Source organism: Enoplosus armatus, chromosome 5 (genome assembly GCF_043641665.1).
Source record: "Enoplosus armatus isolate fEnoArm2 chromosome 5, fEnoArm2.hap1, whole genome shotgun sequence".
NCBI classification, from domain to species: domain Eukaryota; kingdom Metazoa; phylum Chordata; class Actinopteri; order Centrarchiformes; family Enoplosidae; genus Enoplosus; species Enoplosus armatus.
This window is the reverse complement of record NC_092184.1, coordinates 17,204,059-17,222,333: the sequence shown is the minus strand read 5'-3', so window position 1 is coordinate 17,222,333 and position 18,275 is coordinate 17,204,059. Positions and strand designations below refer to the sequence as shown.

General features: G+C 39.6%; 1 protein-coding gene across 1 annotated transcript in view; it reads left to right on the top strand.

Moving 5' to 3' along the window:
- The window catches only part of fam168a (family with sequence similarity 168 member A), a 23,145-nt gene extending 4,870 nt beyond the window's left edge, over positions 1-18,275 (top strand). The window contains exons 2-8 of the mRNA XM_070905877.1: positions 8,525-8,632; positions 9,354-9,445; positions 12,134-12,214; positions 16,030-16,175; positions 16,808-16,994; positions 17,816-17,942; positions 18,136-18,275. Coding sequence (XP_070761978.1) covers positions 8,571-8,632; positions 9,354-9,445; positions 12,134-12,214; positions 16,030-16,175; positions 16,808-16,994; positions 17,816-17,928 — 681 coding nt within the window. The 5' untranslated portion in view covers positions 8,525-8,570 and the 3' untranslated portion in view covers positions 17,929-17,942; positions 18,136-18,275. The remainder of the gene's footprint in view (positions 1-8,524; positions 8,633-9,353; positions 9,446-12,133; positions 12,215-16,029; positions 16,176-16,807; positions 16,995-17,815; positions 17,943-18,135) is intronic.

The window sequence follows — 18,275 nt, the reverse complement described above, 5'->3', positions numbered from 1 at the left end:
TGTACTTTGTTGGTGCTGAATCTGGAGCTGACGGCATTTTTCACATACGATCAACACAACTTTCTGAACTTCCTTCATCATAACAGTATGTAAATGAAAGAAAATAACATATGTCCCCTTTAAGTTGCACCTTGATATCCGTCAGCACGTCTTGTATCAAATGCTGCTACTGCAAAATGGTACTGTACATTAGTTTCTTGTATACTACTATGGAAGTGGGACACTGTGTTTGTGTTTTGATTCTCTACACCCAGAATCCTGCTGTGTCTAATCATCTAACCGAGAGCTGGGTTACACCTGGGACGTTATGTGAATAGGACTTATTCACAGAAGGCACAAACATAATAACAAGAATGATGGCTGAATGTCTTTGAGCTGGGTCGTGGTATTGTCACACTGTCATGGCTTATTAGGACACTTGAAAAGAACAGTGCCAAAGTTAATGAGCCAGTAACACCTGTGCTTTTCCTACTATGACAATTTGTTTAACCACAGCAACAATGTAATAATTATTGATTATTCAAGCTGCATTTGCTAGTTTCTAAGCACCAGGAGACAGAAAGGCTTCTAAAGAAAGCATCTATCTGATTTTACCACCAACTGTTGAGAAAACATCTAATGTGTATCAAACTCATTTTAGCTATGTGGGTAGTTCAGTGGGCCTGCGAGATTTGAGCATTAAAGAAAAAACAAAGGCCTTGGTTGGCTCTGTATGTTTGAAAGCTTGAAATATCTTCAGCCACTGACGCAACAGGAGAGAGATTTTGTGATGGGGATTTTTTTGCAAAGAGACAGTAAATATTACTGGTTGCTATTTTAACTAGAATATTATGGGCTTTTTTGTTCCTCCTGTATTTGTCAAGTCCCACCTCCTCTGCAGGCAATAATGCCTGTTTGCTGTTAATATTGCCTGGAGGTACTGATTGTTTATCATGGGTTTAACTGTCAAGTCCTTGCTCACAAAGCTGTCTGTTCTCGTGTGGGTGCTTGTAAATTCATGGCTGTGTTTTTTTCCCCCTATAACTCCCAATTATTCGGAACATGAATTGAGTGTCACTCAGGGTTTTTTTAACCACTGGCCATTACAACCTGGTAATCTTAATTGTTTAAACCAAAAGTGTTAAATTGTTGTCCCTTTTCTGCAAGATTATTTCTCATTCTCTAATTTGTTAATTTTATCCCCAAAGCAGTGTTAAAAATGTAAAAAGGTTATTAAAAGTCAAAATCATACTCATGACCATATGATAATTCTGGCCATGACCATCAGCTCATTATTTGCTCTCCCATCTTAATTTGGTTGATGTGGCATTTGTGAGTAATCAATAAAAACTGATGCACCCGTTTCAAGCAGTCAATAATTTGGAGCACCTTTTGAGTTTATTGCTTGCAGCAACAGGCTAGGGATGCACTAGTGTCTTTTTATATGGTTATTACATAAGTGATTGGACAGTGTTGAAGATGCATTTATACCATATACAGGCACAACAGAGTCAGCCTTTTGTAATTACGAAGGCGATTGGCACGAGTTAAATTCACTTGCAGCTAAACTGTGAAAGAAAAAGTCTCATGCATATTGTTGGGCCTTTGTATTTCTCCAACCAGATATGCGTTAGAGCATGTTGGTCTGTAAAATATCCCTTTGATCTTTGTAGATGATGTCAACTAGTTGAGTATGAGGGTAGAATTTCAATGTGCAATAAGTAAGATTTGTACTATCAACACACGCTGCCTTAGAAATATACACCAATGTTCCACCAGAGTTCTTGCATTATTTTCTGGCTCTTATGAAGTGGTGAATTTCACTTGGCTCACAGTAACATGATATCTGTAGATATCTCTAAGCAAACCTTTCTCTCAATTTGTGTGTGAGGAGTGTTTTTCTAGTATCGTTCAGTGACTACGTTTACATACACAAAATATTCAGTTTTATTCTTATATTATTCAGTTCTTATAATATTCATATTCTTACTAAGCTGTTTACATGACTGAAAATGAATATTTCGCTAATATTCCTGTTAACATGCAGCCGTGCATTCTCTGATTTAATGTAATGACGTGCGAACACAGCCTCTCTCTTTCATTCGTTCAACCACCTTCCTGAAAAGGTCGGTTTTGCGATATTTGCGCATGTCCAAAAACCTGTTGATAGCCAAGTCTTTCATAATGTAAAGTTTGTGTTTCTCCTTCCGATCAGAAATGTGGGCTTTTCTACCCCAGCCTTGTTTGTTTACAACGGACAGAGCTGACTGTAAACAGGCAAGATGTCGTGTTGCAAACTGCGATATAAATCCCAATTGAGTTGCATAGTCCGAATGCGCTGTATATATGTCTTAATCTGAAAATGGCACATTTGAAATAAGCCCTAATTCAGACTATCCAAACAGAATATACTGTTTACGAGACCCGGAAATTAGTAAAATGTTCGTATTCCAAACAATAGTGGAAAATTAGCGTGCATGTAAACTTAGTCAATGTTGTATTATTTTAGTTACTGTGAGAACTCATTAGAAGTAAATTATTTTACTTACTTTTTTGCTCCTGTTTTAAGAAACCCCTAATTTACAGAAGCCCCTGATTAACCCCTTTTTTAAATAAGGACTCTTCCCAAGGAGGTGTTCTCAGTCCGGTCCCCAATGAACAACAAACCAGAGTTCGATTTAAACAGACTAAAAAGCGCAGGTGTCAAAACACCCTAAGACTAGAAGAATCCGTGTAAACAATCTGTCAATTACAGATTGTTACTTAAGTTGTTCCACATCATCAGTAAGACCTATGGAGTTACAATATTTTGATATCCTAAAAATGTCATCAGTCTGACCTGAGTGTTAGTACCTTAGAGAACTTTTATACTATTTACTATAATGTAGCTCTTCCTAAATGTGTGTTAGTAACCAAGGACCACAGCAGCGGTAGAAATCTCCATAAATGGATAATGATGAAGGGTATTTATTTCACGGTATAGGCACACATTTCCATTTTTAGTGGGCCGGCACAATATTGTCACATAATCCAGGGATGCAGGCCCATGAGGTGTGTGACTGATGAGATGATTTTGTAAAGGAGAATAGAAGAAGAGGAAGCCGGCACAGAGAAAAGGGCAGATGCTGTCCCAAAGTGTATAGTGCTGTCCTAGATCTAAAATAGCCCAGGGCTGTTTGGAGCTCGTTGCTGCAGGGCAGGTCTGATTGTGTGGAAGGCAGGGGGGATTTCTGATTCCATCACACTGCCGTTCAGTGTTGTAGTAAGATGCATTTGGTCTTTGACACGATTATGGATGTCAGTTTTGATTGTAATAGCAGGCACTAGTCTGTCCCTGATTGTCATTACATTCTCCCAGAACCCATGGTAAACATTTTAAATTGCTTGGTTTGTCTGACCAACGAGAAGCTGTAACCAGTGAATTTTTGGCATTTATTTCTCAAAAAAGGTCCAACTATTAACACTTACTGATACATTTTCTGTCAATAGACTCATCATTTCAGCTTTACACCGAACCAATGCTAAAATAATGTGCTATAGAATTTAATCAACAATTAGGAAAAGAGCCGCCCAGTAAGTATTAAGTGTGAGACTCATTTTCTAGGTAGGTATTTTGAATATTAATTGGTCTGTAAGGAAATAAATACTGTTGACGCACCATATTACACTCCGCAGTTTATTGTCTTATGGTTTTTCTGTCTTAGTTTCCGTCTTATATGACCTGAGTGAAACGCTGTCTTCTTAAGGATAAAAAAAAAAAAAAGCCGCTCAGTTCTATTCTCCTCTGTGCTGAAGTGTGATGACGCCCACTGGTTTTGATTTGTTGCTTTAAGAGTAGATGCCTGGTGTATTATGTGGGAGGATAGAGTCAGTGTGGGGGTTGTGTTGTATTGTACATGTTCTCCAGGAATGGAAGCTCTTTGTGTGTGTGTGTGTGTGTGTGTGTGTGTGTGTGTGTGTGAGAGAGAGAGACAGACAGACGTTTATTCTTTCACAATCCTTCCCTCCTCCTCCTCCCTCATTATTACCTCTTCTGTTCCCCCAAGGCTGCAGGAATCTCCCTTTATGGAGTGGAACCAACATTATTGATTTGAAACACACACACATTTATATTAACATGTACTAATTGAATATGTGGGCATAAACTTTGAAGATCTGAAACAAGGCAAGACTGTCACATTACTGAGCTCACATAAAACGTTTAAAGATAGACATAAAAACATACCCCAGCTCCGCTAGCATGCATGCTAGCGAGCTGTTTTTGTACCTAGGCCTTGAGGCTATAGCTTTTGAGTTCAGCCCAAATGAAGTCCCGCTAATAGAGTTTAAGCTTAACAAAGTCCTGCAAAGTAACTCGGGTTAAGCCAGGGAGCAGAAAGGTCTCCTTAATAATGTTAGTCGTGAATGAATCCCTGATCTGTGTGTGTGTTCCTGTGTGAGACGGAGAGTGAGCTCCCAATACAATCTGATGTCAGTGTTAGGGGTTGCAGTTGTAGCGGTCGACAGAAGAATAATTCACAACTGTTTTGTTAATCGTTTCAGACATTTATCAAGTAAAAATGCTAAATATTTGCTGGTTCCACCTCCTGGAAAGTGAAGATCTGATGTTCCTTTTTTGTCATTTAAGATAGTAAACTTAATATCTTTGGGTTTTGGACTGTTTGATGGGATGAAACAAAAGAATTTGAATAGTTGATACAGAAAATGTATTGCCAACTATTGTGATTATTGATTAATCCTTTTCTTGCAAAAAATGCCAAACATTGCCGAGTTCCAACTTCTCGGTTGTAAGGATTAGCTGCTTCTCTTTGTCTTGTGTGATAGTAAATTGAACATGGTTTTGGTTGTGGAGTGTCGTTTGGACATTTGAAGGGTTCTGGGAAATTAGGATTGTGAAAAACTTTTCACAATTTCTGATCTTGTCTGACTCCAGTATGGATGGTATATAAGTGTATTTCCCAAAAGGGCAGATCATTCCTTTACAGGAAAAAGTGTAGTAAAACAAAATCATTATGAGCTGTCACCTCATTGTGAACACACAACTAAACCACTGGCTCCAAGCGCCCAGCAGCAGTTGCTGTTTGCTGGTGTCTGTCCGTAAGCAAGCGTGGATGTGTTTTTGACATTTTCAGGCAACCAACAATACGGTGTGTCATTTTTAGTGTCGTCTTTGTGAAGTATGCCTTAAGCGGCCAAAATGCTTCCAAACCGTGGAGTAGATGTGTTGACTCGTCTCTGCTCCTTTACACTCTGTGCTACAAATAAATGTACTATCTCTTTGTCTCTTTTTGGTGAATGTCCTCTGGAGAATGGACCTTCACAATCATGGGTAGTGGTCTGTCGAACAGAAGGTCTCCTGGCTAGAAAGAGGCTTTTTTTAGGAATAGAGAGCCTGAAGCGCCTCATCATCACCACCTTCTGAAAACAAAGGGAGTTGTGGTTAGACACTCCTACTCATCACATGCATTTCTGCCATCCTCTGTTCCTCTCACACACCTTCATTAGACGCACTGTGGTGCCCCTTTTGTTCTCACCCATTCACTTTTCATCACCTTTGCCTGCACACACACACACACACACACACACACACACACACTCACACACACACACTCACACACACACACACACCCTCTGTTTCGCAGGCTGTAACAGATGAACACTCTTCCTCTACTCTATTCAGTCACAGCTGTAATTGGGTATGTGTTGTGTTTGCAGCATTAGACCTCAGGGTTAGCTTAGCCACCTGTCCATGTGTTAATGGGCATTATTCCCTCACTCTACACATTTACATGCACATTACAACTCAACTTACAACCACCAGATTCATGTAAATAACAATAAAAAACGCCTGTTAAGATTTTGAGAGCCTGTAGAAAATGTAAAAAGTGCCACAAAATACCACAAAGAAAATCATGACTAATTTGGCCAATGGTCAAATGATGTCTTCACCTAAATGATGACAGTGATGGTGAGTTTAGCCTTGCTTGCGGGTGCTGGCAATCAGTCTTTCAGTGCACCACTTTGGTCCAGACTGAAACGTCTTCATCATAATAACTACTTCAGGGATCGCCACAAACCTTTATACAGACATTCACGGCCTCCAGAGAACCAATCCTAATGACTTTGGTGATCCCCTGACGTCTCCTCGAGTGCTACCAGCAGGTTAACATTTCTGGTTTTAAGTGAAATATCTCGAGAGCTATGGTATTGATTGCTGTGGAATTTGGTGCAGACATTCATGTTCCCTCAGGATGAATCATAATAACTTTGGTGATCCCTTGACTTTTCATCTCGCACCACTGTCAACACTTTGGTTTATCACCAAATGCCTGTAAAATTGATGACATTCCCATCAGCTGTACTTTGTGTTTAATGCCAAGTAGTGGATGTTAGCATGCTAATACGCAAAACTAAGATGGTGGACATGGTAAGCATTGTACTGGCTGAACATTAGCATTTTAGTATTGTCATTGTGAGCATTTTAGCATGTTGCATTTAAGTACAGCCTTACAGAGCTGCTAGCGTGGCTGTAGACTCTTAATCTTGTTTATACAAAACTGAGCTGTCTCTTTATAAGCTCTCTGCTTTGGAGAAGAGACTCTGGCTAAGGATAAGACGGTTACATGTATCATAATAACCTACATTTGGAAACCTAACAACCTTATTGGGTACCTTTCTTGCTGCGTACAGCCTCATCGAGCTGCTAGTGTTGCTGTAGACTCTTAGTTGATCTGCTCAAGGACCATAATACAATAACAGGACTGTGTTGAATATTAATACTTGCACAGTGAGCTTGGAGGACATTTTGGGAAAATCAGGGATTGTGTTTTTAAACAAATCCAGTTAAGCTGTTTAAAATGCGGCAGTTTCATTATTCTTTTTGATTTAATGTTGTTATAATCAAACGTTTGCAAGTAGAGACACTGATTACCTGAGGTGGAGAAATCTAATGATAAATTGAACAAAGAGGAGCGGCAGAGAGGAATGAAAGGTGGGAGGCATAGTAGGAGTGAGGAATTAAAGCATAGCAGATACAGTGGATTAATGAGGAACGTAGTGCGAGATGTGTTCAGCAATAGGTTAATCAATTCCCCTGGGGCATTCTTTTGTTGAGAGATATAAATATGAGTAATGAACCAGAGTTGACGTATCACCATCTTGATGTTTTACACTCCCACGAACACACAGGTTCAGGTTTTTGTTCATTTATTGGGGCACGTGTGTTTCAAGGAATTCATGCGCAAAACAACTCAGAAGCAACTGCACCCGTGTGTTTTGTGCTTGCATTCAGTTGTCAAGCATCCTTGGGCGTTTTGACGTCAGTGTTCCTGGACGAAGCGCTGAAATGCCTCCTTGCCTAATTTGAAGTGTCACTCGGCGCCGCTTGGCATCACCACAGTGCAGTGTATGCCCAGGAATTATGACAGTGACGCTATAATCAACTTAAGGATTTGTTAACTGGCCATGAAGCACAAGCCCAAGATGGATTGGTCAGATTTACGTTGGAAATGTGTCTCTTGGTACAGTCCAATTCACAAATATGTGAATGTGTATATATCTACAGGGAGCAGAATCGGACAAATGAGTTTTGACAGTCTGTACATGGTGAATGGGTGGCTGATGTGCTGTGTACAGAGAGCTTGCCACAACATATTTCACGCAGTCTTCTACACAGCACACGACAGAGCCACACATACAAACCAGACGGAACTGGCCTGATCACCGCCAACACATACCAGGTCGCATCTCTTTCAGAAGTCAAAATCAACACTCAAATAACACACACACACACACACACACACACACCTTTCCTCTCTTTATTTGCTCCGCAGCTGTTCTACTCTGTGTTTGTGCAGTGCTCTTGTGGTTCTGGCTCATGTGCGTACTGGATCACGCTTACTCATGGCTCGGTGCAAGACTCGTCCTATTTGTACTATATTTTGTTCCCTTGTTGTTTTGCTCTCCGTCTCTTGCCCGCTCACTGGGTGTGTTGTGCTTTTTTCATTTGGCTGTCTTAATGTTTGCTTTGCTGCTTGTATTGGATGTTCTGTACAGCACTTCACATATATGAATATATATATATATATATCTACACTCATACTCATGCCTCACTTTGTCTTGGACAGGACATACACACATCATGTAGGCTCTACATATACAGGAATGAATAGAAAACCTCAAGGCTATTTTATCAGCCAGTTCTGCTGGAAGCAGCTTGTTTTGTAGACACACAAACAACTGCTGATATAAAAAAAAGAAGCAAACACAGTCCATTTCTCACAATATTTGCATAAATAGTTTCATCCACACACTGTTTTGTATTTAGCAGAGTTATTAAATGCATTTATTGGTGGCTAAAGGCAGTTACCACAAACACTCACTCAAAACACGCCGTCTAAATCACTGCCCACCTCCCCCCTGCTGCTGTCACTAATCATTTGCTGTTGCACTGGTGCTTGCTTTTTGCAGTTTTATTTTTATTTTTTATTCTTTTTCCTTTTCCTGTGTTCGTTGTAATCATGACCTCTCGCTGTTTTAATTTCAGATTTGCATATCCACTTCCACTCCTTCCTCATTTGCATACAGCAAGAATGGCGAGCGGGCATCCCACAGACAAATTCAGTTTCATGTATCAACCAGACACGCACAAGAGGTACGGGGCACGCATGCACACACACTCACACACACACATACACGCACACACACACACGTACACAATTTCCCATGCCCATATTCTCCAGGTGACCAGGTAAGTTGAAATAAAAGAGGAGCACTTGAGGTCTTTTCGTCTACATTGTGAGACCCCGTGGAGAAAGATGACTTATGGGAGATGTAGTATAAATGGCTCTGTTATCAGGCACCTTCACCCCAACCATTTTTGCTGGCCACTCCTCCGTTCAATCGTATGTGTTGGAAACCGGGCTGGTAGAGCTTGCCCTGCCTTTATTGGTGCAGTAGTGACAAATAAGGCAGATGTGCCCCATTTGGGTAGCTCTGTTTAATGCCACACAGGAAACCAAACCATTATTTTCAGTGGATCCATGCGTCCTTGTGCTTTCCTGTCGGTGCCTTTTTTTTATTCCAACAGTCTGTGTTTTAAAATACATGCTTATGTTGAGCCTACTTGAGGGTGAGGATTCACTTGATTTCTTCTTTTTTTTTTGTTTCATGCTGGCAAGATGCTTCAGCCGGATGTTGCCTTAAGAACCTGAGTTTGGGATTAATGTGTGTGATGAGTGTGTGCGTCTGCTTGATAATCGTAACAATTTTCTTTCCAATTTACATGGCTTACGTCTCTCTCCCTCCATTTTTCTTCTGTCTTCTCTTATCCCCCCTTCCCTCTCTGCCACACTTTCTGTTTCTCTCTTTCTCAGTAAGAACAGGTTATCTTCAGCTATGAATCCAGTCTACAGCCCCGTTCAGCCTGGCACCCCATATGGAAACCCTAAGAACATGGCCTTTACAGGTGAGACTAACACACACATACACATTTATCAACCTCTATACTAATATAAACATATTTGTAAGGATGACTGCATTTGACAAACAGTCAGTGGAAGAGACAGTACTGCTAATGGCGCCTTGATGCCCCCAAAAATTATTGTTCCAGTAAGAAAATGTATATCTTTCATTGACAGATCTTTCATGCATCCAGCTTTTGTGGCTTTTGCTTAGTTGCCCCTTCTTAGCTCCGCTCCGTTTCCACCCTGTGGAATGGATTTCGTAACTGGCAATCCAACGCAAATTTCACAACGTACCTTTAGAAACGAATGAGGACCTCACAAACTCTACAAGGAGAATAGATAAGTAGCGCTACACCATCGGACTCTACAGCAACACCATAATTCGGCTTACAAAATAGAGTGGTGAATGCATATTATTCTCGTGCTGTTTTAGATATTCCTCACTCTTCCACTCTCTGTTCCCTTCTCCCTGCAGGTGACTACATAATCTAAACATTCATCACTCCTGCATTCACCATCAAGTTTGCACATGTATTTAAAATGACAGTATCGGTGTAGCTTACAGTTATGTGCTCTCACTCATGTTGAATTTACATTTGCATGTCAACTAGAAGACACCCCCCCCCCCCCAAAAAAGTTAGTAAGCGGACCATCTCGTGTGTCCATTGATGCAAAAACACTTTCAGACTCATTAAATGATAAAATGGTCCATGAAAGTTGGTTTTTGTATGTGCAAGTCTGACAGATAGCAAATGACCTCTTCTGAATATAGGAAAATGAACCGTGATGTATCTTAACTGCACTCACTGTGACCAGCAGGCATCAATGTAACAGAGTCAAATGTTGTTGTATGTTACATTTTAGTTTGGATTTGAACAAATTCAGTCACAGTTTCATCAACAAAATCACCTTCAGAAATAGGCTCTTTATACCTGCTTGGTTCATATATTTCTGTCTCTAAGTTGGTCTCAATTTTGAGTATCATTACATTTTTAAATTATTAGGGTTGCTTTGTAAACTGGGGCTTTGAGTAATAAACTGTCTCTGCCCAGATGCTCATTCTTTATCTACACTTTAAAACAAACACAACTTGGCTTCGTCTTAAATAATATAAATGAGCTAACAATAAATAAAACTTTGTGAGGTAAGGATAGAAGATTTGATATATGTTATTTCGTTTATGCCGTTAATTGACAATTTCTTCTTTTTGTTAATAAGCAAATACAAATATTTGTACTTGTAAGGAGCAGTAGTCATAACTGTCCCTCCCTCTAGCTCTTTAGTATCAAACTTAACCACCTTGTTAATCATAATTGTTCAGCGTGTTTTATAGGAACGTAACAACATCTGGTGTGTTATTTTATCATTTAATGGCTGTGGATCAAAGTCACCAGACATTTTGTTCAAAATCTTTTGAACCATGCAGTGCTGCAGCTGTCGAGCTGAGATAATGCTTTAGTGTTATTTTTCCAATTGAGAAATCACTCTAAATGAGCCAGACTCCACGTTAAAGACTCAGCGGTTTCATTCTCCAGTCAAACATATTATTGTTAGGGGTGCCACCGATTACTGTCATGATTGAATCATCTCCTGTACTGAATGATCTATTTGAATGAACTATTCCAGTTTTTTTCATTTATACAATGTAAAAATAGTAAATAGTATAAAAATGCTCATCCGAATTTCTCAGAGCCCAAAGTGACATTTTCAATTTGCCAACTTGCCAATTGTTTTGTCTGAAATGCTAAAGATTTACAATTAAATAAAACAGAGAAAACCAGCTTTTGGTATTTATTTAGTCAATAAACAATTTTCTGTACCGTCTAATCAGCTAATAGTTTCAGTACTAATCGTGTTATTATGGAGTTTTGTACTAAATTGAAAGTGTAAATGTTATTTATTTCAGGACTTATTTTTGTTGTGTTAAAAATATCCACAATGACACATTTAATTCAACTTTGGATTTTGTGAATTGTTATGCCTCTAATGTTTTACCATCTTGTCAAAAAGCCACATTTAGACTGTAGATTGATGCAGATATTTATTAGACCTGTTCCATCTGACTGTGGCTCAGCCTACAGCAGCAGACAGCAGCCAAAGCTAGATATAGCAATGGTGCAAAGCTACAGAACAGATAGTCTGTGAGAGATTGACTGCCAATAATAGCAGCCAGTGAGCAGCACTTCTCTCACTTACATACTGTCTCTTAACTCTGCTGCTTTTCTTCTCTCCTCCTCCCTCTTTGTCTCGCTCTGTCGAACTCGCACCTTTTATAAGCAAAAGCTTTCTCTTAGGTCAAAATCTGCTTTGTTAGCTTGACGTGTAATTGATGACGCACAAGAGTATGTGTGTGGTGTGTGCGTGTGCACCCCCTTGCACATGTCTGCGTGCATTGGTAATGTTTCTGAATTTCTCTCCTCCCCCACCACATTGGCAGGTGTGTCTCGTCTGTATGTAAGACGCATTCAGCCGACTGTGTTATTGGTGCAGACATTTTTTTAATGAGCGCCATCTGTGCACATCCTGCTCCAAACCAAATACTGCTCTACCTGTGTGTGTGTGTGTGTGTGTGTGTGTGTGTGTGTGTGTGTGTGTGTGTGTGTGTGTGTGTGTGTGTGTGTGTGTGTGGCCTCTCTCTTTGAAAAGCTATGGTTTCTGAATTTTTTTCTTTCACTTATAATGTCCTGCAGGCTATCCAGGAGGGTATCCTGCCACGGCCCCCACCTATACACCCAACCTTTATCAAACAGGCAGTCCTGGGTATCCACCAGGTGAGTCAAGCACACACACACACGGACCATTTGATGACTTCGTTTATATTTAACAAGATAATATCTTGGGAGAAATTGCTGTCAGTTCACCCATTTTTGGGTCTTAATTAGTGGGATGTTTGTAATTTTTCAAGGGAAAAACATCAGAGATGAATGCACCACAAAGATTTTAATTTTTAATTATTATATCATTTTGTAAGTATTAAACTGCAAGAATGTGTGTTTTATTCTGCCTGCCCTTTGTTGAGTAGATATGATACGGTTGCCTATTGTTTGTGTCTTTATTTGCACAATACAAAATATGAAAATACAGAGCAAAATTATAACACAAGGAAAGAATCAAACAGTAAAAACAAATATTTCAAGCAGAGCCAAAAAGCCAAGAGCGTTATTGTGTGAATCCCATTGACAAGAAATCACATTTCATGAGCCAAATAACTGTAGACAACAATATTGCAACCATCATCTGTGCAAACCTGGCTCTACAATAGTGTTACAGACACTAATTCAAAATAAAAACATGTTTGCAGTGAGGAATTCATTTTTATAAACTCTGGGAAAAGTTAGTAGAGATTGAGTTTCAGATTTTAGGACCGCCAGTAAGAAATTCTAAATTGGTGCTAAGTCTGCTGAAATTAAAAACAGAAGTATAACTATGTATAAAGTGAAGAACCTTGAACAAGCAATAAATATGCCATTATTTATCTTGAACAACTTTCAGAAAGATGTTAATCTTGCTTATGAGTAATCATTTAGTTCACACTCTGAAAACCAGTTGAGTAATGTGTTGATGTGAAATGAAAGTTAGTCAGTGTTTAGGTTAAGGCTGGGATAACGTGTGTGTTGGAATAAATTACACACTGATGGAATTTTGATTTCAAGTCGGACGATCTGTTACTGCTGCTGCTCGATGGAGTGTTTATATGCACATGTAACCTAATGCAAATATTGTTTCTCCACATTTTTCATAATTGTCTGCGTTACTTGTGGTTCACGTTTTGTTGTGAATCAAACATTGCTTAGAAAATTGATGTAATACCACAATCACCCATTTAAAATGTGTTTCATCACAGTATAATTTGCGCTATCAGAAGGTTGTTTCTAGTGGTGATCCCAGCCTAAAGGGCATTGATGGTAAAGGAATGGGAATCTAGCCAGTAACAGCTGCTGGTGGCCTTAAAGCAGCAGATACGTAGTCTGCTGGGGTTCAGCGTCTGGTCCCCACAACAGATGGGAATAACAGTTGCCTCAGTGCTCTCCAGATATGGTGTCTGTATAGATGTAGACAGTTTAGTGTGACGGGATCTTGAACTTTTGAGCCTAGAAACCCAGACTGAGTCAAGTACGTTTTCCCTCAGGCTCATTGTCTCTTGGCATGAATGCTGCTATTTGGAAATATTCTATAAATATTAGATAGACAGTTTTTTGACTATACTTTTTTTAAGAGTTGAAAGCATCTAGTGCATTGCTAATCTCAAATGTTGACCATTTGAGGTGTATTTCATAGTCTCAGTGAGTCTGGTTTTATTAGCAGATTTTCTTTTTAATTTATTGGCACAAAAAATTATACAAATTCTATAGGACATATGTGCAAAGGAGAAAGGAAGAGGCTTGTACAAGGTCAAACTCAATATTGAAAAAGTCAAGTTTAATTAACAACATCAAGACAAAATAACAAAGAAAAAAAAATGTCGAAAGAAACATGCAATCAATAAACTGACCGTAGGGAGACAAAAAAGGCAAACGTATCAAAAAGATCAATGTGAAAAATGGTAATATTACTTTGCAATCAATAAGTCAATAAGATGGTTTTTCAATAGGATCTTGAAGACAAAGTTCATGACTTTAAAGATGATATTTAGGCAGCTCCAGATGGAGGGATTGGGTGATGAATTGGTAACAGGAATGAAAAGAACAATAAAGTCCTTTTTGAGGAGTTGGTATTTATGAGTGAATGTCTCAAAATGTATTAAACATGTTTGTCTTGGAAAGCATCAAATAGATAATCACCTAAATAACATATTTGGAAATGATTACCAAGAATAGATAAAAAACATTTTTCTGAACATGGGGGGCAGATAGCTACTTGAATTGTTTCTTGTTCCTCTTGAATTTTAAGTATCTCACAAAGGCAGGATGGGTTTGTAGATTTCATCTGTGCTGCTTTTGAAGCCCCTCTCCTCTCATCCCCTCCCCCAGTTTGGTTTTATCTTTTGGAAGTCTAACAAAATATCAGGTACGCTTTGGCAAAGCTCACGCAGCTTTGTTCTGACAAAAGACTCGAACCTAATTATTGAGTCCGTTGTTTAAATCAGCAGAGGTAATGCTTAAATGCAGATTTCTGTCTATGCATTCTACAGTGCTTAATGTATGGTGAAATTAAAGTCTCTAGATTTTGTGTCCTAGACAAACATCAACCTCCACACAAGCCAGCGGTAGTCTGATTAGAAACGTGTCTTGGTCAATGTCATTATTTCTCAAGACCATTGAATAGACAAACTGTTACTGTCTGTCAGCAGGGCTTTTGTGTAATTGTCACACACCATTGTCCTTTAATGCCCTGCATCCATGTTAGAGCAAAGAATGTGTGTGAGAGTATGCTCACACACACACACACTTTTAGACACACATAGCAGCTCCAGCATCTCTTTGTTCCCTTGTCCTTGTGCGAGAGAAGCGCTTTCATAAGCTCTGCAGCAGCAACTAGCTAGTAGCATGTTTGACCTTCAGGCTCCTCCGAGTGGCGGTTCAGAGGTACTGCACCCCACAGAGCAGAGCCCAGTTAACAGCAGACTTTTAATGCGGTGCGTCTGAACCAGATGCCCTCACTTCACTACTGTAGATCTCATGCTTTGCAACCCTTTGGCGTAGTGTCAGTTAAAACATGTTTATTTCTGTGCCACTGAGGTTTGCACTGAGGTAGGTGGTTCGACTGTATATGATCCCCAAAGAGGTGAATATATTCCAAATACATGGACTACACAAGTTCTCTCTTTAGCAGTAAACAATGCAGAGATCATGCTAAGACTGGCTAAATGAGGCTTTTTAAGACACACAAACCCCTTATGAACAAACTGCATCGTTTTGAGACTTTAGTCCCATTAAAAAGAAAGCACCAGTCCCCCATCTGGTGGATTTTTGTAGGAAATGCAAAAGGTATAACAAACGTTTGAAAAGGGCTGCAACTAATGATTATTGTCATTATCGATTTATCTCCTAAGTATTTTCTCTGCATCTATAACACATCAGAAAACAGTGAAAATTCCCTTTATTGTCAGAGAAAAAAATTCTTTTCAAGGTAACATCATCAGATGTCTTACTTTGTCCAAGCATCAGAACCCCAAAATATTCCATTTACCATACATTTTTAAGGGAGCGATTTCCATGTTGAATTGTAATAAGGTATATTTGCTCAATTCAATCAATTGTATTAACAGTAGATCACATGACTACTGTATGTGAGAAGGGTCAATTGTAGCGATGATCCCACAGAGAATTATCACCCGACTCAACCAGTTCCACTCAACTCTAATTTAAAGTTTCAGTTCACTCTAACGGCTCTCAACTGCTCCGTTTCCACACACAGCAAACAACTCCAAATAAATGCTGTGTAAATAAGCAGCTATTTACTAACTAGGTTTCTCATATCATCTTAAAAGATGATGATATGTCAGTGTTGTGTGGTCAAAACATCAGTTTAAGATCAGCATGTTTAAGAAAACAAAATCTCTGCAATGAAATAATAAAGTGCATCGCTTTGGTATAATGTATTCCTCCTTCCTTTCTCTCTTCTCTTTTCTTTTGACTGTTTTTAGGATATACTTCAGCAGGCACCCCGTACAAAGTGCCCCCCACTCAGTCAAATGGAGCTCCACCTCCCTACACCCCGACCCCCACCCCATACCCAACAGCTATGTACCCCATCCGCAGTGCCTACCCTCAGCAGAACCTTTACGCACAGGTAAGTCTCAACATTACTGTGGAGACACACTCTCTACTCTGTACTGAAAAATGTTGACCAGATCTGTCGTGTCGCACCTGTTCGGTTGGCGGTGCCATTTAACTTAATCACTTTAGTAAATGTGCTCACGTTTTCTGCTTGGTTGATTACACTTTACAGCATATTGATACAATCAGGTGAAAACCAAAATAGTCTGTCATCTTTGCAACAGCACTGTGTTTTAATCAAGAATGCAGAATTCTTTGAATTTAATTGATGGGTTGTTTTGCAAATTAGACTGATTAAAAAGCAGTGGCTTTGTTTGAGATGCATTCACACAAGACAAGTTGACAATAGAGCCGTCATTTTGTTCTTTTGTAATTTCGCGCTGTGCATCATTTTAATGGCAAAATGGATGTTTTTTTTTGAGTGCAGAAGCAGGAAGAGAGATGGAAAATGGCAGAAAGTACCGTTGATCTGTTAACTTCTCTTGTTGCTGCAGTGGAAAATTACCACGAGTAGTTAAACCTTCTTCTTAGACTTCCTTCAAATAGAATAAACATTCACATTTTATAATGAGCTTTATGTATCTTATACACACACAGACACACACCCTCAGCCTCTTCAACCCTTTCCTGTGTTCACCCTGACAGGGAGCGTACTACACCCAGCCAGTGTACGCGGCTCAGCCACATGTGATCCATCACACCACCGTGGTGCAGCCTAACAGCATCCCCTCTACAGCCCTCTACCCCGCCCCCGTCCCCGTACCTGCTCCTCGTAACAATGGCATGGCTGCCATGGGGATGGTAGCTGGGACAACCATGGCCATGAGTGCAGGTATGATCAGAACCACTGACTCAGAAATGTTGTTTATTTCCGTGACATACTGACTAAATGTTTCGTGGCTGTTCTCTCTTAACTGTAATCTGTGATTTGAAGTCATTTATTTGTGCTGTGTTTCTTGCACTTGCACAGACATGTTTTTTAATGAGTGAAAGTGTTATGTTGTGAGTTCCCTTTTGGTTTGGCTTGCATATTTCATAGATTTGTGCATATCATAAAACAACAGGGTATGAATAACAGTTTAGTCAATTAATTGATAAGTCGATCAACAGAAAATTAGCTGGCAACTATTTTGATTACGATTTATTGTAGTTTTTAAGCAGAAATGGCCACAAATTCTCTGTTTCCAGCCTCTCAAAGGCAGTTTGTTGACATTTTGTAGACCAAAATTAAATTAAGTGAGTAAATAATCAATATGATTAATCAATAATGAAAATAATCATTAGCTGCAGCCGTAGTATAAGTTGATTTCCTACATTAATTCATTTATTTAGTCAGCCTCCTTCAGGGTTCATTTGATATGTTAAGGTAGGCAGTTAAGTGTTTTAGTTTATTTAGAGTTGGACTTAATTGTCACAGCTGCTAAAATGTCCAAAAAACAGGAAAAATATACCAAAATGCTTGAATGAATCAAAAAAAATAAACATAGAAAAATGCTGTTATCATGTCAATTTGCAGATATAACATGAAAGTCGTTATGTCCAATGACAGCAACAACAGTTACTTGAAGAGAACATGCAAAGCCTTCGTAGCTGTTCAGCAGATGGATTGATAAATGGCTAAAGCTCATGAGTGGTGTTGTTATCTTCCTCTAGGGACCCTGCTGACAACGCCCCAGCACGCCCAGATTGGAGGACACCCAGTTACTGTGCCAACCTACAGGCCCCAAGGGACACCTGGGTACAGCTACGTACCGCCTCACTGGTAGAGCCCACCCATCATGTGAGTGTTGCCCCCCTGCTGCTCGCTTTACCCTCTTTGAGATGATCCTCACCACACCGATTTTCTCTCCTCCACCTCCCCTCTTTCATTTTGTCCCTCTGCCTCTCATTTCTTTTCTCCTCTTTTCCTCAGAGGTCTCTGGCAGTGTTAAACCGATCACTAATGTGCTCCTCTGCTCTTCTTTCTCCACCAGATCTGGAGTCCACCATCGTATGCAACTGCTCAAATCTTAAACGGGCTCCCACTGGTAACCACGGGAACTCGGCACCTGTCTGCAAGAACAAAACTAAAGTGCAACGGCCACTTTACTATTATTGTTATTGTTATTATGCG